Source organism: Canis lupus, chromosome 17 (assembly GCF_048164855.1).
Source record: "Canis lupus baileyi chromosome 17, mCanLup2.hap1, whole genome shotgun sequence".
In the NCBI taxonomy this organism is placed as follows: domain Eukaryota; kingdom Metazoa; phylum Chordata; class Mammalia; order Carnivora; family Canidae; genus Canis; species Canis lupus.
Window position 1 is genome coordinate 11376569 of NC_132854.1, and position 24734 is coordinate 11401302.

General features: G+C 40.8%; 1 protein-coding gene across 7 annotated transcripts in view; it reads right to left on the minus strand.

Moving 5' to 3' along the window:
- PCCA (propionyl-CoA carboxylase subunit alpha) overlaps nucleotides 1-24734 on the minus strand; it is a 462660-nt gene that overhangs the window by 382344 nt on the left and 55582 nt on the right. For 4 of the 7 annotated variants that reach the window (XM_072782481.1, XM_072782477.1, XM_072782483.1 and 1 more), the window contains exons 1-4: nucleotides 20874-21021; nucleotides 10663-10740; nucleotides 574-621; nucleotides 399-467 (exon numbers count right to left, since the gene is read on the minus strand). In XM_072782481.1, the coding sequence (XP_072638582.1) occupies nucleotides 399-467; nucleotides 574-621; nucleotides 10663-10740; nucleotides 20874-20978 (300 nt within the window). In that variant the 5' untranslated portion in view covers nucleotides 20979-21021. Of the gene's footprint in view, nucleotides 1-398; nucleotides 468-573; nucleotides 622-10662; nucleotides 10741-20873; nucleotides 21022-24734 lie in introns of those variants that run through there. The other 3 variants (XM_072782480.1, XM_072782479.1, XM_072782486.1) reach the window with 2 other exon arrangements.

Genomic DNA, 24734 nt, shown 5'->3' on the forward strand with positions numbered 1-24734 from the left:
GACAAAGCATTTAGGAAGTTTAAACAATTATAGCATTCCCTTAGTAATATTAGAATTCATCTGTGGGAAAATGTGCTCTCATAAGGCAGCAGAGTATATAAGCATTTCATCGATCTTTGAATCAAACTTCCTCCAGCTGTGATCAAATCTACTTGGTGGTCAGCAATCAGTCCAGCAATTTTTAAACTCTAGGTTTTTAAAAACTCAGGGGGAAGAAAAAAGACACATATAAAGACATTATGATACTTGCATTTTGCTTAATATACAAGTGAATGATTAGATTTTTTTGTAATTGTGCACACCCACACAATTGGGTGGGGGAGGGGACACCCACATTTTTCCTTTTTTTTTTTTACTCCAAATAAGTCCTGATCCAAATAAAGCAAAAATATACTTACAGAACTAGCATCAACATCACTGTGGATGGCGACCGTCTTAATGCCCATCTTCTTACAAGTTTTAATAACCTATTTTAAAATATATAAATGTTATCTATTAACAGAGATTCGGATTTAAAGGGATTTCCTAATAATAAACTTCACAAAGTAAAATGGAAGATTAAAATCTACTTACCCTACATGCAATTTCTCCTCTATTAGCAATAAGAATTTTATCAAAAGTCTAAAGAGAGAAAAAAACACATATAAGAAATTGTTACTCTCACTTTGGAACCAGAAAACAAGTTTTCCCACAACACTGGACATGATCCTTAAAAAAACATTTCTTCTTACAGTAGTATTAAACATCATACATATGTTCATCCACAACCAGGTTGCTACTAAATTCATCTGGTAGGATCCCTATAATTACTCTGTTAAAGCATCAACTAATTAAGTTTAGTAAATCATAAGTGGACTAAATTTATAAATTTGATTTATAAATTCCCTTCCCCAAAGATAAACTTCAAATGATATTTCCGAATGCTAAAATACTTTAGACAGAATTCCTTGGCCACTTACTCAATAATTTATATTCTAAATTCAGGGAAATTCTAAATGTCATGAGTTGATTATCGAAGGAAAGTCTGATACAATTTTTATGCCATCTCTGTTGGGCATTAAATGATACTTTCAGTAACTCAGAATAAAAATTAAATATGCTTATATCTAAAGATTCCCAGACCACGCAGGTTATGCTATTTGAATACACTGTTAAGTTTGAATAACCACATTTTGAAGCAGCTGAGGCCTCATAATAGAGTAGTTCCATTCTGTGGGGAGCTAGAAACCTCAATTCCAAGCCCAGCTTTCCCACTAACTATACCTATCTGAGTTGAAGCAAATCAATCTCTGTAGGTCTTCCCTCCCACATATAAATTGATAGCATTCTAAGGAGAAACTATTTCATAAGGTTCTCTACTCTAAAATTATACAGGCTAAATCCTTTTAAAGAAACACACATTATAAGTAATCTGGACATTTTAGTACACAATTATTTCTGGGTAAGTGAACTGTTAGAAGTTATATAGAACTATAGAAATAGTTTTAGTTATATTTTTTTTTTTTAGTTTTAGTTATATTTCTAAAAGAAAGTTAAAGAAAAGTTAAAGAAAGTTAAAGCTATATATGACCTTAAAAGTATTCTTCTGTAACTGAAAGCAATATTTTAACCCAACATGGAGTCACAATCTCAGAATTAGAAAAGGCTTTCAAAGTCTTGGTTTAACCTTTATGTCACATATGGCTTATTCCACCAAATTGAGACAAACCTCTGGCTTAAAAATGGGTAAACTCCAATCTGATAGAAACCTGAGTCATTCAGAGCCTTGAGCCTTAAAATATCCTAATCTCACCTCAAGCCTGAGACTGCAAAATCATCTGCCATTCTATACCCAAATGGTCATGGTAAATCCCTGCTGAACAGTAAAAATATCTGAAGAAAAAAGTATTTATACTTTTGGGTTTTTTTTTTTTTTTCAGTATTTATATTTCTTTGAACTGCATTTTTAAATGTGCATTTTTATAGCTATTAAGCAGATGACATCTGATAAAAACAGAACAATGAAGTTACACATTCAGCAACTGTTACAGCAAATATAACAAATTATAACATCTTAGGGATAAAGAACTCCATCCTAATTTTTATCTGAGTGGAAGAATATGATTAAGGGTCAGTCTGGAATCAAAGTGCCCAGTCTGGGATCTCAACACTACCATGTTTCTTGTATAAGGAGGTCGCCTTTTTTTTTTCTCCTTCCAAGTTTTTATTTAAATTCAAGTTAGTTAACATATAGTGTAGTACTGGTTTCAGGAGAATTTAGTGATTCATCCCTTAATCTGACACCCAGTGCTCATCACAACAGGGCAAGCTACCCTTCATGACCCTCATTTCCTGGTATGTAAAATGAGAGTAATAACAGCACTTGCCACAAGAGGCTGCAAGGACACGAATTAACACTCAAAAGTGTTTAGAATAGTACCTCGCACACAATATATTCTGAAGAGGTGTCAGCTATTATTATTCACTCCTTTGGGCCACACACCACACCAGCTCTAACAAATCTAGGTGTGTGAGTGAACCTAACAGGAAAATATCTATATCAAAACCAATATCTGACCTAACACACCTTCTCTGTGCAGAGCTTATAATGGTAAACCTTATGTGCAACTTGACTGGGCCACAGGGTGCCCAGATGAAACATTATTTCTGAGTGTGTCTGTGAGGGTGTTTCCAGATGAGTCTAATATGTGCATCGGGGACTCAGCCCCGTGCACTGCCCTCCCCAATGTGGGTGAGCATTATCCCATCCATTAACAGACCCAAAGATAAAAAATAGAGGAAGGGAGTGTTTGTTCTGCTCTCCTGATTGAGTTGGGACATGGGTCGTCACTTACCTGGGGGCACCACTGGCTTCCATGTCCTCAGGGCTTTGGACCTAGACTAGAATTACACCACCAGCTTTCCTGTGTCTCTAGCTTGCAGGGGGCAGAGCATGAAATGAGGCCTCCATAATTGTGAGCCAGTAGATCTCTTTATATCTCCTACTGGTTCTTTTTCTCTGAAGAACCCTAACTAATACAGGACTATCAATACCAATTAGTGCACAAGCTAAATAAAGCTGATGATATCAACTTTCCATACATAAGATATTCTTTTAAATAAACACATGTATGTGGTTCAAGGTTTAAAAGTTACAAAAGGAAAAAAAAATAAAAATAAAATAAATAAAAGGTACAAAAGGGAGGGGAGCCTGGGTGGCTCAGTCGGTGAAGCATCTGCCTTCGGCTCGGGTCATGATCCTAGGGTCCTGGGATCGAGCCCTGCATTGGGCTCCCTGCTCAGCAGAGAGCCTGCTTCTCCCTCTCCCTCTGCTGTTCCCCTTGCTTGTGCTGTCAAATGAATAAATAAAATCTTTAAAAAAAAAAAAAAAAAAGGTACAAAAGGTGATATACTTTGGAGACACCTAGGTCTTTGCCCCAAAGGCAACTGCTATTACCCATTTCCTATATATTCTTTCAGATAAGCTCTACATATAAAAGAATATACATACAAATAAATTTATACCAACTTTAAAATTCCCCTCTGCATCAAAAATTACAGGGAAACATCAAGAGCATTTGACAATGTCAATGTACAAATATGGCACAATCACAACAAAGTGTGGTAATTGCTACAATATGACTACATCCAGAAGGCTACATATAGCCTTTGCAGAGAAGGATGGCACAGAGTTCTCTACAAAGGCTGGGACACTGAAAGCAGAAGATGACACTGAAAAACAAGTAATTTTTTTCACAAATTAATTTGAGGGAGGCAGGGTCGGAAAGGGAAAGAAAGAATCCCAGGCAGACTCCCCTGATGCGGAGCCTGACATGAGGCTCGATATCACAACCCTGAGATTATGACCTGAGCTGAAATCAAGAGGCGGTTGCTTAATCAACTGAGCCACCCAGCGCCCCAACAAGTAATTTCTAATATAGCTGAAGCACAAAATACGTGCAGGGGAGTTGTAGCAAACAAAACAAGGGTAAAAGGGGCCAGATTATGAAAGGATTTATATGCCATTAAGGAACTGGACTTTATCTTATATGTGGAAAGCCACAACATATAAGACACTCTAAAGATATTCTAAGGGAAACAAACAAAACCACCCTTAAATCAGGAGGCTCTCAGGTACCATGCAAGATAAAGAAGGAACTTTTGCAGCAGTTGTTCTATAAGTGTGCTAATGATGTCACCCAGGGTAAGAAACACACTGGAGATTTCATGGAGGTAATTTTTTAATTCTCTCCTTTTATTCCATTCTCTATTCTCCTTCCTTCTTTCCCTTCCACATATTTAGATCTTCACAGCTGGTGTCTAAAACCACCAAGGACATTTTACTCTGTTCAGAGCCTGAGAGAAGGGCTAGGCTGGCCCATTCCCTTGGGTACTTGAAGGAACAATCATAGAACACCAAAGGGTAGTAGTCACTTACCAACACTTCTGAGAAGGGGTCCAGCACAGTGGGTAAATCCACTGCCTCAGGAGAAGCCTAGGCTTGAGTTTATACCCCACTTACACTTACTATCTGTGGATTTTAAGCCTGTTTCAAATGTATAAAACCAAGTTGTAAAGACTAATATGAAGCAGGGGTGCCTGGATGGCTCAGTCGATTAAGTGTCCAACTCTTGATCTCAGATCATGTCTTTTTTTTTTTTTTTTTTTAAGATTTTATTTACTCGAGGAGGGGGTGGGGCAGAGACACAGGCAGAGGGAGAAGCAGACTCCATGCAGGGAGCCCGATATGGGACTCGATCCTGGGTCTCCAGGACCACGCCCTGGGCTGAAGGCTGCGCTAAACGGCTGAACCACCCCGGCTGCCCTCAGCTCAGATCTTGATCTGTTGTCAGTTCAAGCCCCACACTGGGCCCTATACTGGGCATGGAGCTACTTAAAAAATTTTTTTAAAGACTAATTCTTTGGGCAGCACAAGTGGTGTGATCCTGGAGACCTGGGATCAAGTCCCTCATCGGGCTCCCTGCATGGAGCCCGCTTCTCCCTCTGCCTATGTCTCTGCCTCTCTCTCTCTCTTTCTCTGTGTGTCTCTCCTGGATAAATAAATAAAATCTTAAAAAAAAAAAAAAAAAGACTAACCTTTTTTTTTTAAGATTTTATTTATTTATTCAGGAGAGACACAGAGAGAGAGAGTAGAGACATAGGCAGAGGAAGCAGCAGGTTCCCTGTGGGGAGCCTGATGCAGGACTCGATTCCAGAACTCCAGGATCATGCCCTAAGCCAAAGGCAAACACTCAACCACTGAGCCTCCCAGGCACCCCTAAAAAGACTAATATTAAGTAGCTAATATTTAGGACACATACTTTCTCTATGCCAGATACCAGGACAAATCCCTTCTGTGTACTCTTCCATTTCATCCTCACAATAGTCCTAGGAGTTCAGTTGAGAACATCCTCAATTTACAAATGAGAAAACTGAAGCTTAATGAGGCCAAATCACTTGCCTAAGTCACTTACAAAGTTAAAGGGGGAAAGCCAGAGTTCACAGACCTATTCATGTCAAAACACACCATGATGTGACATGATAAAAATATAATGGTGCAAGCTTTAAACACTGCATTAATAATTATAAATAAATAAATAAGATCAAATTTGCCATGCCAGGCATGCCATAGTACTATACTGGCTCACACTTACTTAAGGCCTACTAAAACCTCCTAGTCTTTTTCTAAGCAGGTTACTTTTAAACCTTCCCTATTCTTGTGAACATTCCTGAGACAAGGTGACATGCTTTATAAAACAAGTCGAAAAACAGTATTTTTAGTAATGATTAAATTTTACCTGACTTCAACCTAATGTGAGTCACTGGTAAAATGTGGAGTAAGAAAGGAGTCAAAGGCAAGTTCAGATGAGAATCAATTTTTTTAAATCAATTTATTTAACAAATACATTTTCTCAAAGATCACATTACCTGTACTTAAGACAGGAACAATAAACAACAACAAAAAGTACAGTATTTAATGAATGGCTATAAGAAAGAATTCCTAGAAGTTGAAAGGCTCAATTAAATGCTGCCCTCTGTGCCTGGCTGACTCAGTAGTAATCTCAGGGTCCTGCTTCTCAGGGAGCCTGCTTCTCCCTCTGTCTCTCATGAACAAGTAAATAAAATCTTTGGGACGCATGGGTGACTCAGCAGTTAAGCTAAGCGTCTGCCTTCAGCCCAGGGCATGATCCTAGAGTCTCTGGGATCGAATCCCACATGGGGCTCCCTGCATGGAATCTACTTCTCTCTCTGCCTGTGTCTCTGCCTCTCTCTCTCATGAATAAATACATAAAATCTTTAAAAATAAAAAATAAAGGATCCCTGGGTGGTGCAGCGGTTTAGCGCCTGCCTTTGGCCCAGGGTGGGATCCTGGAGACCCGGGATCAAATCCCAGGTCGGGCTCCCGGTGCATGGAGCCTGCTTCTCCCTCTGCCTGTGTCACTGCCGCTCTCTCTCTCTCTCTGTGTGACTATCATAAATTAAAAAATAAAATAAAATAAAATAAAATAAAATAAAATATAAATAAATAAATAAATAAAATATTTTTAAAAAAACATGCTGCCTTCAAGTGAAGGGCAAGCCCTCAATTTGGCCCAAAGCCCAACACCTATAACCACCATTAGGTGCCAAAAAGTATCATAGACTTTTTCATAACTGAGCACATGATACAGTTTCTCTACAATAACCTCAAGCAAATGATGTGGGGAACAAAGGCAAAAGTATCGAAAAAATTAAACTTCCTTACAACTTATGTCCCACTGACAAGTACTCTGTACAGAGTGACCTTTCTCCAGGACTCAACAGCCTTTACGTTAATATTAATACTTTGCTAGAGGCAAAAGGCAACCTCAGCTCAACATAAATCCCACCCCCAGGATCCCGTAAGTCTTCTTTGGAAACCTCCTTTATCACTACCCCCACACCAAGATACAGGTTAGCAATCATCCTCCAAACTTAGCGCCCACTGATATCCATCTGAAGGGTCTTGTGACTAAGGTTACACTAGACAGTAATAAATGACCCTTCAAGGTCCAGAAAACCTCGCTTCTAAATTCCTTAGGCACTTGCGCTATCCCTGACCCTCTCTCAACTTGAAAGTATATGATCAGTCCCTCCTCACAACCCCACTACAGCTTTTTCTGCCCACAGGTCCTGTCCCCGTTCTTTAATAAAACCATCTTTTTTGCAGTGAAGACATCTCAATAATCCTTTATTGACCATTCGCTCCCAGACCCCGAAATCTCACATCAGCAGGGACAGTAGGCAGATCTGATTTTAGACATTTACAATAAAACATGTACCTTTGTGGATTGGGGGGATAGGGGGTATCTCCTAAACCAAAATAGTTATACACATTTATTTTTTAGTAATTAGCAATGGCCACCAATGTGAGGGGTGAATCAGCTATTACTTTAAGCTCACTATGAGGTTATGGCAAAAACAAATTTCAGACCCAACTCTGCCACACATACACACATTTATAAACAGACATAGAAAGGATCTTAAAATCTGCTGGATAAGCTCAGTGAAGTCTCAACTTCCTTCATTCTGTAATGCTCCAATAGCCTGCATGAAAGGTTCACCTGAGGCAAATACATTGATATTCTGATTTAGTTAACCATACTGTCGGACTCAAGCTTGGTGAACCCCCAGACAAGCAGCTGCACACAGGACTTCATTTAGGGATCAAGCTTAGGTTCTATCCTTAAAGGTAAAGAATGGAAGGCCAACCAGACTGTTACATTCTTCTAATTCAGTGGCTAAGAATTGATATGAAGTAATAGCCAGAACACCTATCTTGCATACCACTAACTTCATCAATGACAACCCATTTCTAACACCTATTATGCTAATGAGAAAGGCTCCCAGAGTTAACAGGGAGAAAGACAGCTGAACTCTTTGTAGTATTCTATACTGCCCCCACTCTGGAATGTGACCTCTAGTACAAATACTAGCTAACCATGCCCTAGAATGTTTCTAGTTAGCACAGCTCACTACCTCTAGACTGAACTCAACACATGTGTATAGAAACACACAGACTGGGGATCCCTGGGTGGCTCAGTGGTTTGGTGCCTGCCTTTGGTCCGGGGCCTGATCCTGGAGACCTGGGATCGAGTCCCACGTCGGGCTCCCTGCATGGAGCCTGCTTCTCCCTCTGCCTGTGTCTCTGCTTCTCTCTCTCTGTGTCTCTCATGAATAAATAAATGAAATCTTTAAAAAAAAAAAAAAAAAAAAGAAACACACAGACTTACATGTACCTCAAGGTATACTGTCTATGCTGAAGTTTCATATTAAACTATGGATTTGGGCAGCCTGGGTGGCTGAGCAGTTTAGCACCACCTTCAGCCCAGGGTGTGATCCTGGAGACCCTGGATTGAGTCCCACATCCAGCTCCCTGCATGGAGCCTGCTTCTCCCTCTGCCGTGTCTCTCTCTCTCTCTCTCTCTCTCTCTCTGTGTGTGTGTGTGTCTCTCATGAATAAATAAAATCTTTAAAAATAATGATAATAAAATAAAATAAACCAGGATTTCAGGGCACCTGGGTGACTCAGTTGGTTAAGCATCTGACTCTTGGTTTCAGCTCAGATGGTGATTTTATGATTCTTGGGATAAGCTCCATGTAGAGCTCCATGCCCAGCAGAGAGTTTGCTTGAGATTCTTACCCTCTACCCCTCCCCCCACACTCTAATAAATAAATCTTTTTTAAAATCATGGATTTCATAACAGAAGTGTATTATAGCTAATTCATCTGGACTACTGCTGTGCAATAAAATAACCACTAGCCACATAAGGTTACTGAGCTCTTTAAATGTGGCTAATCAAATCAGGATGCCAGAATTGTAAATTATACATTGGATTTAGAAAGTTTGGTACAAAAAAACAAAAAGAAGAAGAAAAGTATCTCACTGATACTTCTTTTAAGATTTTATTTATTTGAGAGAAAGAGAGCATGAGTTGGGGGGGGGGGGGGGGAGGCCCAAAGGTAGAGGAAAAAGCAGGCTCCCCACCAAGCAGGGAGCCCGAAGCAGGGCTCAACCCCAGAACCCTAAGATTGGGCAGCCCTGGTGGTGGCCCAGTGGTTTAGTGCCGCCTTCAGCCCGGAGTGTGATCCTGGAGACCCGGGATCGAGTCCCACATCGGGCTCCCTGCATGGAGCCTGCTTCTCCCTCCGCCTGTGTCTCTGCCTCTCCCTCTCTCTGTGTCTCTCATGAATAAATAAAATACTAAAAAAAAAAAAAAAAGAAAAAAAAGAACCCTAAGCTCATGAGCTAAGTCGAAGGCAGATGCTTAAACAACTAAACCATCCAGGTGCCCTGATACTTTTTACATTGACTATATATTGAAACAACACTTTAAATAATAGTTAAAATACACTACTAAAATTAATTTCTTCTGTTTTTAAGGTTTTATTTATTTACTCATGAGAGAGAGAGAGGCAGAGACACAGGCAGAGGGAGAAGCAGGCTCCATGCAGGGAGCCCAATGTGGGACTCAATCCTGGGACTCCAGGATCACACCCTGGGCTGAAGGCAGGCGCTAAACCGCTGAGCCACCCAGGGATCCCCCTCTTCTGTTTTTTTTAAATGTGGCTATTAGAAAATTTAAAATGATCTATGTTCTGCAATTGTGTCCACATTTTATTAATATTCAACTACAATGGTATAGATCCTTTCTCCAAGCCTCCAGATTCCTTTGAGGAGTTTTATTTTTTGTTGTTGTTTTGAGGAGTTTTATATACTTCAAGAGATGATTTATTAGATCATCAGCTACTTCATTCTCAAATAATCATTCACCAGTTTAACTTCATGACATTCAAATTGAACCATCTCTTAACCAAAACTCCCTCCTGCCCTATTAGAGGCCTTCATTGACACAAATTACATATTATCTCCACAATTGCCACTTCTAGGTCTGCTCTTTCTCCTATTACAAGCCCCAACCATTATGCTATTATATCAGGATTTTCACTGGAATTCTCTTATCCCAAAATTTACAATATATAAAATTGCTTTCGGAATACCTGCGTGGCTCAGCAGTTAAGCATCTGCCTTTGGCTCAGGGCATGATCCTGGAGTCACCGGATAGAGTCCCACATCGGGCTCCCTGCATGGAGCCTGCTTCTCCCTCTGCCTGTGTCTCTCTCTCTCTTTGTTTCTCTCATGAATAAATAAATAAAATCTTTTTATAAATAAATAAATGAATGAATGAATGAATGAATGAATGAATAAATAAATAAATAAATAAATAAATAAAATAAGTTTTCAAAATTAATTCTATAGGGGTGCCTGCATGGCTCAGTCGGTTAAGTGTGCTAATGCTCTCTCTTTCTCTCTCTCTCTCTCTCTCTCACTATCTCTCTCTCAAATTAGTAATAAAATCTTTGAGAAGAAAAAAAAAATCCCACAAATATTAAGTGAAAAAAAAAATCAATAGTCAAAATCTCTCAAATGCCCAATATTATGTTATTCTGCTAAAAACAAGGAAAACATACTAAAATGTATTCAACTTTTTGGTACAGATACTAAAATTATGACTCAGGTTGTGGCCCACAATGAAAAAACCTATGATGTTAGATCAGTAATTATATAGCATTAATAAAATTTAATCTGTCCAGTGAACACAGCATGGGGACAAGAAAGTGAAACCATTATAACTTTGCTATTCAAAGTATTTAAATACTCACTTTTTCATTAGAATCATATCCTGCTGAACAGAAACTACGGGTCACCATTAAGTGCTGTCTTGAGTAGTGTGGAACATACTACAAAAAAGAAAGAAAGAAAAGAAAGTTACAGATACTTGAATGGGCTTTAAAAATATTTTTCTCCGGGCAGCCCGGGTGGCTCAGCGGTTTAACTCCTCCTTCAGCCCCGGGGGCGTGATCCTAGACACCTGGGATGGAGCCTCCTTCTCCCTCTGCCTGTGTCTCTCATGAATAAATAAATAATAATCTTTAAAATATATTTTTCAGGGTAATTCTTCCAGTATGCTTCTACCTAAAATATTTTACCAATCAACAGATGTAGTTCTGGGCAGCCCCGGTGGCGCAGCGGTTTAGTGCCGCCTGCAGCCCGGGTTGTGATCCTGGAGACCCAGAATCAAGTCCCACATCGGGCTCCCTGCATGGGGCCTGCTTCTCCCTCTGCCTGTGTCTCTGCCTCGCTCGCTTGCTCTGTGTCTCTCATGAATAAATAAAAAATAAAATCTTTAAAAAAAATAAAAAACTTAAAAAAAAAAAAACAGATGTAGTTCTAAGCCACATGCCGTAACTGTGGAAGATAAATCATAACCACAGACATTTCCTTTGGCGCACAAAAGAAACCAAAAGGCATCGGAAGGATCTCTAGGAAAGTAAAGTAAGAGTCAATGGGGTCAATCTTAATTATAGTGAAATGATGGTTACCAAAGGGGAGGAGAATTAAGCAGTGATGAGCACCAGGTGATGCATGGGATTGTTGAATCGCGCCATACTGTACACCTAAAACTAATAACACTGTAGGTTAACTGGAATTAATTAAAACTTTAAAAAACAAAGCCAATGAGTCAAAATTTGAAGAAAGGTCTAATTATGCAGACTGACATGGCAAAATCATAGATACATCCCACACAGAACTTTATACAACATAAAACAAGAGTCTTGGTCTTCAAAGAGTTTCCATTTTAAGAGACCAGAAAATAAGGCAATCAGGCAATCAGTAATACCTCTTTTTTTTTTTTTTCAGTAATACCTCTTAGAACTTTCTAAGAAGACAACACAAATAAGCAAATGTTTTTATAGCACCATTTTTAAATAAACTCAAAGATTCATATAATTTTTGTAAAGCATCAAGCCCCAAATTACAAAATGTAATCTTAATACAAAAGCAAAGGTAATAGATAAGAAAGATACACTTTATACAACGAAGCCTACACTATCAAGTAAAAGACTAGTGAAGATAATGGTCTAAGACTGAGAAACACACTCTGTATTCCATCCCTTTTAAAGACCAAAACTCACTCTTTCACAACTTCAGACATCCCAGTAAATTCAAGAGTTTTTAGCCCAATTTTAAAAATCAAAAAACAGAGTCTCAAGAATTTTAGTTGGTCAAACGTCCTTGGGCTAGGATGCAATGGTCGCAAAATTTAAGCACAGATCAAAGCACTCTGGAGTTTATTTCGAGAATAAAAAGATAATGGCACCTCACATTAACACCAATGTGTCTGCAAAGATATGACTTGGGGAGAAAGAAAAAAGGGAAAAAAAAAAAAAAAAACTTTACCAGGAGTGTTTAACCACTCTATGTGCCCAAACAAAAATTTAGTCTTCTACCGCCTTCAGCAGAAGAATTATAATTTAACAACTTTACTCCTACATCAGATTTAATAGGATAAAGGTAATACATCTTCCCTGGGAAAATCAGATCTTGTGTTTACAGCCTCAGCCGAAGCAGAACACAAACTAAGAAAACAAATTCTGAGAATAAAGAAAACCAAAAGCTCCCTGGGAATTTCTTATATTTATTTTGCTGCAAGGCAGTACTGGGATATTTACACAAAGTAAATAGCACACCAGCTTCCTATCCATTTTATAAAATGTAACAACAAAATAGTTTACATTTTTACAAATTCTCCCTAATACTGTAAGGTACATAATGGTCTGTCGCATGAACAAATCAACATAATCCTTTTACAAAAGACAAAAACCAAACATGTGTCTTTCATCACTAACAAATAAAGGCTATAACTGATTCCTGCTGGCAAAAAACAAATTTGCATCTTCCAGAGACAAAACACAATCTGGGGTAGACATTTTAGGTATTCTAATTAGCTTCGGTGAGTGAGAACAACAGTGATGTGTATGTCTGGGGAAGGGAACACTTCAAAAAGCAACTTACCACCCAGCAAAGAACTATGATAGCAGGAGATCTAAATTCCACCCCTAACTCTAGGACTTGAGCAAACCACTATGACCCTGCTCTCTGCTAAGAAATGAAAGCTTGGATGACTTCCCTATCAGGTCTCTTACCGACCTAAACCACTATTATCCAAAAAATAAGAGCTTAAAAAAATAAATAAATAAAATAAATAAAAATAAAAAAAATAAAAATAAAAATAAAAAAAAAATTAAGAGCTTAGTACAATATATCTAACATGCACAAACCTCTGAAGATCATGGGAGGATATGCAGTAAATCCAAAGTCAACAAGCAGGCCAAGAAGGTAGTGACCCAGATCTTACTGCTGAACTACTCTGAGAGTAACAAACATGCAGATACTTGGTGGAAATAAGAGTAAATTTCATAGATTTTAATAAATATGAATTATGCATTAAGCTGCTAGGCTACCTCTGGGAATAAAAACCTAAGGACTCTATTAGATGAGCCCATGAGGAATAAGCTAAACTTACCCCAAAAGGAAAGAGTTTCTACCCCAGAACCATTCAGAAATCTCGTGGCCAACCTCTGAGCAATATTTGGGTCTGCTGACTCAAATGAACTATACTTACCTTTAGGAAACTACCAGTAACCTAAAACTAGAATAAAGTAAGTCTATGTTACAGTTCCTAAAACTAAGTCCACTCTATTACAAGTTACACCTGGCCAAAATGTAAAAGCTATAGCACTGTGATCGAGCTGGTTTTGGGGAATCTTTTTATTACTATTTAAAATACTTAATTCTGAAGATCTAAGACTATATTTTACCACCAGTATATAAACACACACTCACACAGCTTGTACACATGTGAATTTGTGATAATGTGGCGCAAAATTTTGAAAAGCATGGATTCCCCTGGTTAGCCAAATAACTAGAAATAGAAATGACTCAAGCAGAACTACAACAGCAGAACTATAAAGAAGAAACAAGTGTTTGGGCCATTTCCACAGCGAGGCTGAACTGGTTTGTAGTTGGCCCCATAAAGACTTTCTCTGTTCCTGTTTACTCCTGGCAGACCTTCATGGAAGGTCAAAGTTATAAAGAATATAGGTCAAAAATCAGAAGATTTTTGTAGAGATACAAGATAAAATTTCTTTTCTATTTTAATTCATTTTGTAATCTCTATACCCAACATGGGGTTGGAACTCTCAATCCAAAGATCAAAAGTTGCATGCTCCAATCAAGGACTGAGCCAGCCAGGTGCCCCTAAATTTTTTTTTTTAAATACAGACAACAGTTAGTAGAAACCTGCTTATTTGCACCTCTACACAGAATTTTATCATTTTTGTTAAGCATATTTTGTTAAACTGACTACAAGCCGAAAGGAAAGGAAAGGAAAAAGGAAAGGAAAGGAGAAAATTTAAGTAGGCTCCACACTAGGGGCTTGAACTCACAACCATGAGATCAAGACCTTGAGCTGAGGTCAAGAGGCACTCCCAGTCCAAAATCTTTTAAGGTACTTCCTAAAACCAGGAGTTCTAGGGGAAAAACCTAAATCAACTCCAATTATAAAGACCATTTAGCCTATCACAGCCAAAAGGAGAAAGGTCAACATGTACAAAATGACTTCTCAGAAACCTCTTACCATTGGTTCTTTTCTACAAGATAAAGATTTCCTATATTTTTCACACTTAGAAAAGAAATGGCCTATAGTGTGGCACATGACAAGTAATAGAACCTTCAGAGTCACAAGACTTGGATCAGCTCTTAGCTCCACTGCCTCACAGTTATGTACCACTGGGCAAATCATTTCTCTGGACTTGTTTCTTTTTAATAAAATACGAAAACACCTCCTGGCTTCCCTACAGTTGTCAAAAGGATCATACAAAAAAATCACAAAGATTTTTTTTTGAAATGATCAAATCTCAAGATTTTCTGGCTCTGCCTCCACAAAGTCAGAGCACCAGAAAACTATATACATCAACTCTAAAATTTTATCATCCCACCCAGCTCTACCCTACCAAGCCATTCTTGCCACCCCAGACGTAGCAGATGTTGTTAGAGCTCATACAGATCCTCTTCAGCAGGCAGCGCAGCATCCCCAGCTGCTGTGTTGACTACTCACAGTTCACACCTGCTCCCTAGTCTGACCAATTTGCCTTTACCAGACAGTTCTCCATCAAGCCAGGAAGCTACCACTTCTCAGCCCACAGCCAATGATTGAGTAGGCAAAGAGGGTTCAAAAGACCATCTCCACTCACCTCCACATGGGGCAGTGTTGCAATCTGGTTTTTAAGAACTGGCTGTCCAATATGGCAGCCACTAGCCACACATAGCTAACTGAGCACTTGAAATGAAATACGCCAGTCCAATTTCCAATGTAGTCCAAATATAAAATACACTCCAAATCTGGAGCTTTAATACCAAAACAATGCAAAAGTCTCCATTAATATTTTTTACATTTATATACTGAAATATTTTGAATATATTGAATTTTTAAAAATACACTAATATTAATTTCACCTTGTTTTACTTTTTTTTTAAGATTTACTTATTTGAGAGAGAGAAAGAGTGAGAAAGGGCATAGTGGGGAGGGACAGAGGGAGAGGGAAAGAGAGTCTCAAGCAGACTCTGCACTGAATGTGGAGCCCCCATAGGGCTCAATCTCACAACCTGAGCCAAAACCAAGAGTTGGATGCTCAAGCGACTGCACCACCCAGGCAAGCCCTTGTTTTACTTTTTAATGTGAGTGCTAGAAAGCTTTAAATTACATTCGCAGCTCACATTACATTTCTATTGGACAGAACTAATCTAGAGCAGCGCTTCTCACTTTCCTGTGCATCAACATGACCTGGAGGGCTTCAGAAAGCATTGCTGGGCTCTATCCCCAGCTTCTAACTGGACATTCTTCTGGGGTACAACTACAAAATCTGCATTTCTAACAGGTTCCCAGGTAATGCTACTTCTACTGTAAACTGAGTCCCCACTTTGAGAACCACTGCTCCAGACCTCCCCTGTGGGGTGAGACTAAAGCTAGTCTCTAGCTGGGGTCCCTTCCTTGCTTAGTTTTTTATCCCCTGTGCTACCCTGCTTTCTTCACACTTCTATTGACCACCACCTGCACAAAATCCCTTTTCTGTGCTTCTTAAAAAACTAACCATCCCACTTCCAACAGAACTGTTTTTCCACAACTACAGCCTTCACAAAGTGTCAGATCAGTGGCAACTAATGAGATGAGAAAGACTGCTGCATTTTTTGTAAAACAAGTATCACAGTTATTTATTGGATTGCTAGTTGCCCTTATATAATGTATTCTATGCAGTCAACGCTAGAACAAAGTTTATTCATCCCGATGAAGGAATGTTCCTTACTGTTAAGACACGGACAGCTCTAAGGCCTACTGCTTCCCTCTTTTCTATGGCTACTATGGTGTTCAAACTAGCTTTCGTGCCCAAGATGTATAAATATGCCCTATATCCCCTTTATTAAGTTTGTTAATATGGTATAATAAAAGCACTGAAGTCAGATTTTAGTTTGAATCCTGAGTCTCGGGACACCTGGGTGGCTCAGTGGTTAAATGCCTGCTATCGGCCCAGGGTGTGATCCTGGGGACCCAGGAACGAGTCTCACGTCAGGCTCCCTGCATGGAGCCTACTTTTCCCTCTGCCTCTCTCTCTCTCTCATGAATAAATAAATAAAATCTTTTAAAAAATAATTAAAATTTAAAAATAAAAAATCTTTAAAAAAAAAAAACTGGAATCATTTGAACAACTCCTTTTCCCTCACTCTTTTGATCAAACTGTCCCCTAACTTTCCTCCTGATTTAGAAAAGCCTTTTACTAATCATTCCTCGGTTCTGAACCTCTTTTTTCATAAGATTTATTTATTTACTTGAGAGAGAGATAGGAGGTGGGTAGGGTCAGAGAGAGTGGGAGAGAGAAACTCAAGCAGACTCCACACTGAGCCTGACATGGGGCTCGATCTCACAACCCCAATATCACAATCTGAGCCGAAACCAAGAGTTTGAGGCTTAATCAACTGCACCACTGAGGTGCCCCCTAAACCTCTTAAGAACAAAATAAAATCCAAAAAGCATATATATAACTATACAAACGTCCAGAAGTATTTTATTCTACCAGAAACTGATATCTGTAATAATCTTAGAAACTGTTCTTCCCAAGTGATGGTCAGAAATCTATTAGCACATTGGAAAGATATACCTCCATGCAATTCTAAACCATTCAGAAAGGTTTAAACATTTTTTTTCAAGACTAGAAAAGAAATTCTTAGATTTTAAGGACCGTAAAGCTTGAGTATTTAAGTTCAGTGAATTCACCATATAATATCACTCAAATGAAGACAATTTGTAATTGTAAAAGCAAGGTTTGGGAATCATGCCACCCAAGATTTAAATTCCACCTCAATGGTGCCCTAAAGCAAGTCACTTAACTGCTGAGCTTTGTTTCCTCATCTATAAAACTGCAACTTTTTAGCTAGTTGTCAGATGGATAAGATGTAATACATGAAAACCATATAAGACACACAGAAGTTCAATCAACTGTAGCAATTACCATAAAACCTGGAGCCACTGAAAATGTAGACAGGAGAAAAAACTAGGTATTTAAACAGAACGTGTTTAAAAAGCTAATACACAAAACAAATAAGACTAAAAGGTAAACTCAAACCCTAAAAGCAAACAAAAAGAACGGGGACACTAGGGTCTAGAGTTGCCAGACTGCTTTCTAACCAACCAAATGGTTACAGGAGTGGAAAGAGGAATGAGAGGAATAAAATTTTCAAATGAGGAAAGCCTGGATGGCTCAGTTGGTGAGTGTCTGCCTTTGGCTCAGGGTGTGATGGGGTCCTGGGATTGAGTCCTGAGTTGGGCTCCCCCGCAGGGAGCCTGCTTCTCCCTCTGCCTATGTCTCTGCCTCTCTCTGTGGGTCTCTCATGAATAAATAAATAAATTCTTTAAAAAAAAAAATCTTCAAATGCTTCTACCTCAGATGCAGATTCAGTGGAGCACATTTCAAATTCATGAAAGAGGGATCCCTGGGTGGCGCAGCGGTTTGGCGCCTGCCTTTGGCCCAGGGCGCGATCCTGGAGACCCGGGATCGAATCCCACATCAGGCTCCCGGTGCATGGAGCCTGCTTCTCCCTCTGCCTATGTCTCTGCCTCTCTCTCTCTCTCTCTGTGACTATCATAAATAAATTAATTAATTAAAATAAATTTTAAAAAAAAAATTCATGAAAGAGAAGCACAGAGAGAAGCTAAGCAGCTATTCAAGTTCTTCCAAGCTCTTTCCCAGAGGTGACAGTGAACTCCGGACATTCCTCCCACCTGCAAAAGGAATTCCTTACTGTCACAAACATAACTCTACTCCAGTCAGTACTATCACACATCCAGCACCTATTGTACCAAATACTGGGCTAAGAACACAGAAATAGGGGGATCCCTGGATGGCTCAGTGGTTTAGCGCCTGCCTTCGGCTCAGGGTGTGATCCTGGAGACCCGGGATCAAGTCCCACGTCGGGCTCCCTGCATGGAGCCTGCTTCTCCCTCTGCCTGTGTCTCTGCCTCTCTCCCTCTGTGTCTCTCATGAATAAATAAATAAAACCTTTAAAAAAAAAAAAAAAACACGGAAATAGACAAGATGCAGTCTCGCAGTCTCTGCCAACACACTGAAAGAAAGCAGGAAAGAAAAATTCAAAGTTTACATATTACACAACAGTGTATAATTAATATCTAGCAGTAAATACTGTAACATCTTTCCTCTCACCTTCACCAATCTAAAATGTCAGTGTAATCCCCCTTGCCTCCAACATGAATGGCTTCACGTTACTAAAAGATAAAGACAAAAACTAAGGGGCACATGGGTGGCTCAGTTGGTTAAGCATCTGCCTTCGGCTCAAGTCATGATCCCAAGGGTCGTGGGACAGAGCCCCCACATAAGCCTCCCAGCTCAGCGGGGAGTTTGCTTCTCCCTCCCCTTCTGCCTCTCCCCAGGCAAGCCCCACCCTGTTTCATGCTCCTTGACCTCTCGCTCTAAAAATAAATAATTAAAAAAAAAAAAAAAAAAGGACCAAAACTAATAGCTTGATCTACAAAGCACAGCATGATAGGATTCACCCTTACCTTCCTAGCACCATCTAATATCTGCACAAACTGCCTCAGCAGGTTTTCCCAGTGCTTCTATCTTGTCATTCCCTCTGGCCATAGGACCTTTGGATGTGATGTTCTTGCACATTTAACACTCATCTCTTCTCTTTGCCTACAAAAAGGTCACTTTACCCTTCAAAATTTGTTTTAGTTTTCACTTCCAAAGGAAAACATTCCTTTCTCTTAAGCAGTATAGCATGATTAAGGACACCAATTCTGGAGTTCTAAATCCTAGTTCTGCCATTTACTAATTCCATAGCTTTGAGCAGGTCACAAAACACTTTGTGCCTCAATTTCTTCATCTATAAGCAGATTATATAGCTGTTGTGAGGATTTAATAAATTAATTCAAGTAAACACCACAACAATATTTATGACATAGAGCTCAAAATCTTGATTTGATCAAATCCCTCCATTTTATTTTCTTATAGCACCAAGACCTCTCACCTAATACCATTTTACATTTATCTCTCTCTCCCTAATAGACAAAAATGTCTAAAAGAGCAGAAACTATACTTGTTCCCTATCAATGGAACACAGGAATAATCCAATAAAGATGTGTTGAATAAAAAAGTAGCTGAAAGGAAGAAGCTGAGGCCCAGCAAAGTGACTTATCTAATACCCTACAAAACTTCATCTGTGTGACTCCACAGGCCATTCCTTTCCACTACCCCAAGTTCCAGACTCCTATGTAAATGCTAAGAGTTGTGGAAACTGCAGTTGATGTGGCCAAAAAATGATTACAAACACAAAGCATTTAAAAACAATAAATTTTGTGGCAACATAAAGAATATTGTGTACTTTAAGAGTGGCATTCCAAAGTTGACGCTAAGCTAGTACAGGTGCAGGCTTACTTCCATTTCCAGCTCCAGCTCCAGCTCCACTGCTTACCTGGGCCTCAGTTCCCTCCTCTTTAAAAGAGTTGGATGGCCCAGATCATCTCTGAAATGTCTTCCAATTCTAGAGTTCAATGACAATAAATCATATTATGTGACAATTTTTTTAAAAAATTTTTTTAGGTAAGTTTAACAAGCAGACTGAACCAGATGGCAGGTGATTTTCAGGGAGATCTTTATTTTAAAGAATTTGTTCAAATAACATAATAAATCTTATTAACAAAGTAAGGTTATCTCTGTTCAGAAACTGCAAGACTCCAATTTCAAGAGAAAGTGTTAACAGCCACCCAGAAACACTCCAACATACATGCCAAGGCTGCCACCATGAAACCTTGGGGCATACACAAACAGTGGCAAAATGTGTTTAGAACAGTACAAAAACCTGGCTAACCACTACGTAGAAAAGAAAAATAAATTCACAGAATATACAGTATACTGCTATGTAATAATTTAAACTAGGCTCTCAACCAAAACGTAAAAGGAGGTAGCAATCCTGGCATCGCAGATACTTTAAAAGTTGAGATAAACTCACAACCCTAGCTGTACTTCAGCAGCAATTCAGTTAGGAAAGAGGCAAGAGGCAAATTAGGGAAGAGGCAAGAGAAAATGGAAACTGTAAGGACCCTTAAAAATTCACCCTAGGAAGCTGACGGCCAAGCCGAGCCGCTGGGCGCGAGCGTGAGCGCGGGGAATGCACGTCCAAAACGGCCAGAGGGCTGTCAGCCGCTCCCGGGCAGGCCAGCCGAAAGCGCACGCCGGCCGGCTCGCTGGGCCCCTCTGCCCTCCACGAGCCTCGCGGCAAGGGCTGCGGCGGGTGGCGCCCGCTCCGGCGCGCTGCAGCGCGGCCTCGGTGGGAGAGGGACGAGGGGCGCGGACGGCCGGGAACCCCGCGGTGCTCCCCGCCGCACCCGCCAACCCCCAGGCGGTGCCCGGCTGCGAGCCCAGCGAAGCCCAGGTCCGCGGGGAGCCCGGTCGCTCCTCACCTTCAGGGTCCACAGCGCTGCGCTCCGCATCAGCGGCTGCAGCCATCGCCGCTCACGCCGTCCGGCCGCGACGAGCGCCGCCATCCCCACCCAGAGCCCCGCCATTGTCGCCCCTGCAGACCGGCGCTCTGCTGACCTCTCACCCCGCCTAAGGGGCGGAGAAGGGAGCGCCAGCGCTTTCGCCAATCACGCGCCGGGACCCGCGGCCCCGCCCCCTGCCGCGCAGGACGGGGGGAGGGAGCGACCCGTCGAACCCAGGAAACCCGCAGCCCCGCGGCCGGGCGCGTGCCGGGACCCCGGGGGGAGCGAGGCGGGGAGGGCGCGCAGGAGTTCAGGAGGCAGTCGGTCCGCGCCTGCTCGGGGTAAACCCGGTCCAGTTTACCAGCGTCCACCGAGCTACCAGCCCGGGGCCAGGCCACTCTGCGGCACTTAGTCACCTAAGCCCCGCAGCCACCCCACCCCCCACCCCCCCAGAGCCCAGTGTCCCAAATTCCAGATATGCGCCCAAACTATATTCCTTTTCTTCGAAGGCATAAATTGCAATGTACCAGGTCAAGGTTCGGTGTTGAATGAGTGTGGTAAGAGAAAACGCTCTAGGTCTAGAAATCAGAGCTCAAGTTCTCCCACTGCCTGGTAATATCTGCATGTCGGGAATTAGCCAAAATCAGGGACAGTTTCTGTTGCTTGCTAGCAGGCATCCTTATTAGTGCAACTACAAAGGGCCAAACCTTGTGCTAGATATCTCAGATTCTGTCTCCTTAATCTTTACAAGAATCCTAAAGGCCTGGGATCCCTGGGTGGCTCAGCGGTTGAGCGCCGCCTTCAGCCTGGGGCGTGATCCTGGAGACATGGGATCAAGTCCCACAGTCCCACGTCCCACAGTCCCACGTCGGGCTCCCTGCATGGAGCCTGCTTCTCCCTCAGTCTCAGCCTTTCTCTTTCTCTGTATGTGTGTCTCTCATGAATAAATAAATAAAATCTTTAAAAAAACAAAAAGAAAGAAAGAAAAGAAAGAATCCTAAAGGCCCATACATTATTCCCACTTCGAAAAGCTGAATTTATAGAGAGCTAAAGTCATTTAGATAGTAAATGGTGACACTAGGGTTTGAACCTGCAGCTGGCTATCTCCAGGGACTGGTCTTATGCTTTGTTATATTACAAATTTGTCGGGACGCTTGGGTGGCTCAGCCATTGAGCTTCTGCTTTTGGCTCAGGGTGTGATCCTGGAGTATCATGCTCCCTGCATTGAGCATGCTTCTCCTTCTGCCTGTGTCTCTGCCTCTGTGTGTGTGTCTCTCATGAATAGATAAATAAATCTTTTTAAAAGAAATATTTATTAACATACACAAGAGAGAAACAGTATTATGACCACCAGGCCCTCGTTACACAGCTCCAACAAATCAACATTTTGTAAATCATGCTCCATCAATTCCCCCTGTTTCATCTTTTGCTAGAGTGTTTTAAAGCAAATCTCAGACATCAGGTCATCTTGCCTTCATATAGGCCAGTAACAGGGGCTCTGATCTTAACTATTTTGATACTCCTTCTGAGTCACCTTGAGAGAGTTACAAAGCTAGGTATGTTACAGCATGGCAAATGCCTAAAGATACAATCAAAATATTCAGGGATATCAGAGACATGACATTTAATGGAACTGTAAAATTAAGTAGGAACTTTCATGACAGACAAAAAGGAGTATCAGTTTCACAGTATTTCTCATTGAATTTATCTAAGCCTGGAATCATTTCCTACCAAGAAATCTGCTTCTCTTTTTTTCTTTTTCTTTCTCCCATTTTTAACCTTTGGATTGGTTCACCTTAGATCCTATCTGCTTTGTCTTATAGAAGTTCTTTTCATGAAAGTCATTTGTGGCAGAAACTACTTGTCCCTTATCTATTTGCTACTCATTCCTTTAATAAGAATTCCTAAATTTTAGCTATACACAGGCAACCCATCCAAAGGCTACAATATCTAGCCTCCTTTACACAAGATGTGGCCATGTGACTAAGGGCTGGCTTATGGAATGTAAGGGTTGTGCCCTTAAAGAGTAGAGGCATGCCCTCCATTTCCTCTGCTCTCCTTGAAATTACACGTGCTGGTGAGTGCTGGAGCAGTCTTTTTTTTTTTTTTTTTTTTTAAGATTTTATTTATTTATTCATGACAGACACACAGAGAGGGAGAGAGAGAGGCAGAGACACAGGCAGAGGGAGAAGCAGGCTCCATGCAGGGAGCCTGACGTGGGACTTAATCCCAGGTCTCCAGGATCTGGCCCTGGGCTGAAGGCGGCACCAAACCGCTGAGCCACCCGGGCTGCCCTGGAGCAGCCATCTTAACTCCAAGACAGGATCCTGAAGACAGCAGAACAAAAGATGGGGGGAGCCCAGGACCCTGACACTGTGGAGTCATCTTACCATAATGCATAGAAGGTTCTAGGACAGAAATAAAGTTTTATCTTGTTTAAAGAACTTATTTCTGGCTTTATAATACCAGCCAAAACTGTATCTTAACCAGATCATAATTTAGTATCTAGAAGTGAGGTGCTGACATAATGAAACCTGAAATGAATGGTAATAACAGTGACCACCCCCAAAAAGCAAAGCAGAAGCTGAAAACTGATCACTCTTTTTGCCAGGGTACCTCATTGGTAAAATGGTTACTTCAAACTTTTGGACAATCTCGCTATTGGTAAAATGGTTACTTCAAACTTTTGGACAATCTCGCTATACAACCTGTACTTCTTACATGGTGTTTTCAAAGGAACAGTGGCATTTTAAGTTGGATAGTTCTACCCTGTCTGAGCTGTGCCACACATCTGGGATGTTTCTGATCTCCAAATCCACTTCCTGGCTGAAATGTCTGAAAACAGTTGTTCCATATATTTTGTCCACTTTATCAAAAGTGATGGTTATTCAATCCAGAAGCAGCCTGGAGTCAGTTACCCCATAACGGCCAGAAGCGTGTCTTTTACTCAGAATTTTGAAAGTATCCTTACATCATTTTCTAGCTTCCAAAATTGCTCTTATTCTTTTTTTTTTTTAATTTTTTTTTTTTATTTATTTATGATAGTCACAGAGAGAGAGAGAGAGAGGCAGAGACATAGGCAGAGGGAGAAGCAGGCTCCATGCACCGGGAGCCTGATGTGGGATTCGATCCCGGGTCTCCAGGATCGCGCCCTGGGCCAAAGGCAGGCGCCAAACCGCTGCGCCACCCAGGGATCCCAAATTGCTCTTATTCTTGATCCGATGTATCTTCCTTCTTACAGTTACCTGGCCCCTATGCCTTGTGTAGTGGGTATGGAATAGAGAATAAGTCGGGGTTGCAAATGATGTAATCATGAGCAAGTATTAAGTCTCTACTCTACCAAGAGACCCTGATCTTTGAGCTACACATATTTGGCTCTCTTTGAGTGAGTACCTCTGTAAACCAGGTATACTGGATTGGAAACTATGTTTCCTGAAACCATCTTCCCTGTATGGTTCCTGGTTAGATTTAACCAAAAGAAGAACTTGTAAAATACTTAGAAGGGAGGAGTAAAGCAGTAGCCATTTCCTTTGTAAGATAAGGAACAGTTTCCTTTTCCAAAGTTTCAGTTTGTCCTCAGACACAACCCTATATCCACTTTGTTTTTCCCAACTGCTAAGCCCTGATGACCCCCAGCAACTCAAGGCCCACCACTGGATGCTTGACTGCAGACCCACAGATGAGTAACTATCCAGAGGTAACTATTTCTTTTTTCTTTAAAACTTTATTTATTTGAGAGAGAGAAAGAGAGAGTAGGGGAAGGGACAGAGAGGGAGGAAGAGACAGAGAATCTCAAGCAGATTCTGCACTGAGTGCAGAACCTGAAGCAGGGCTCCATCT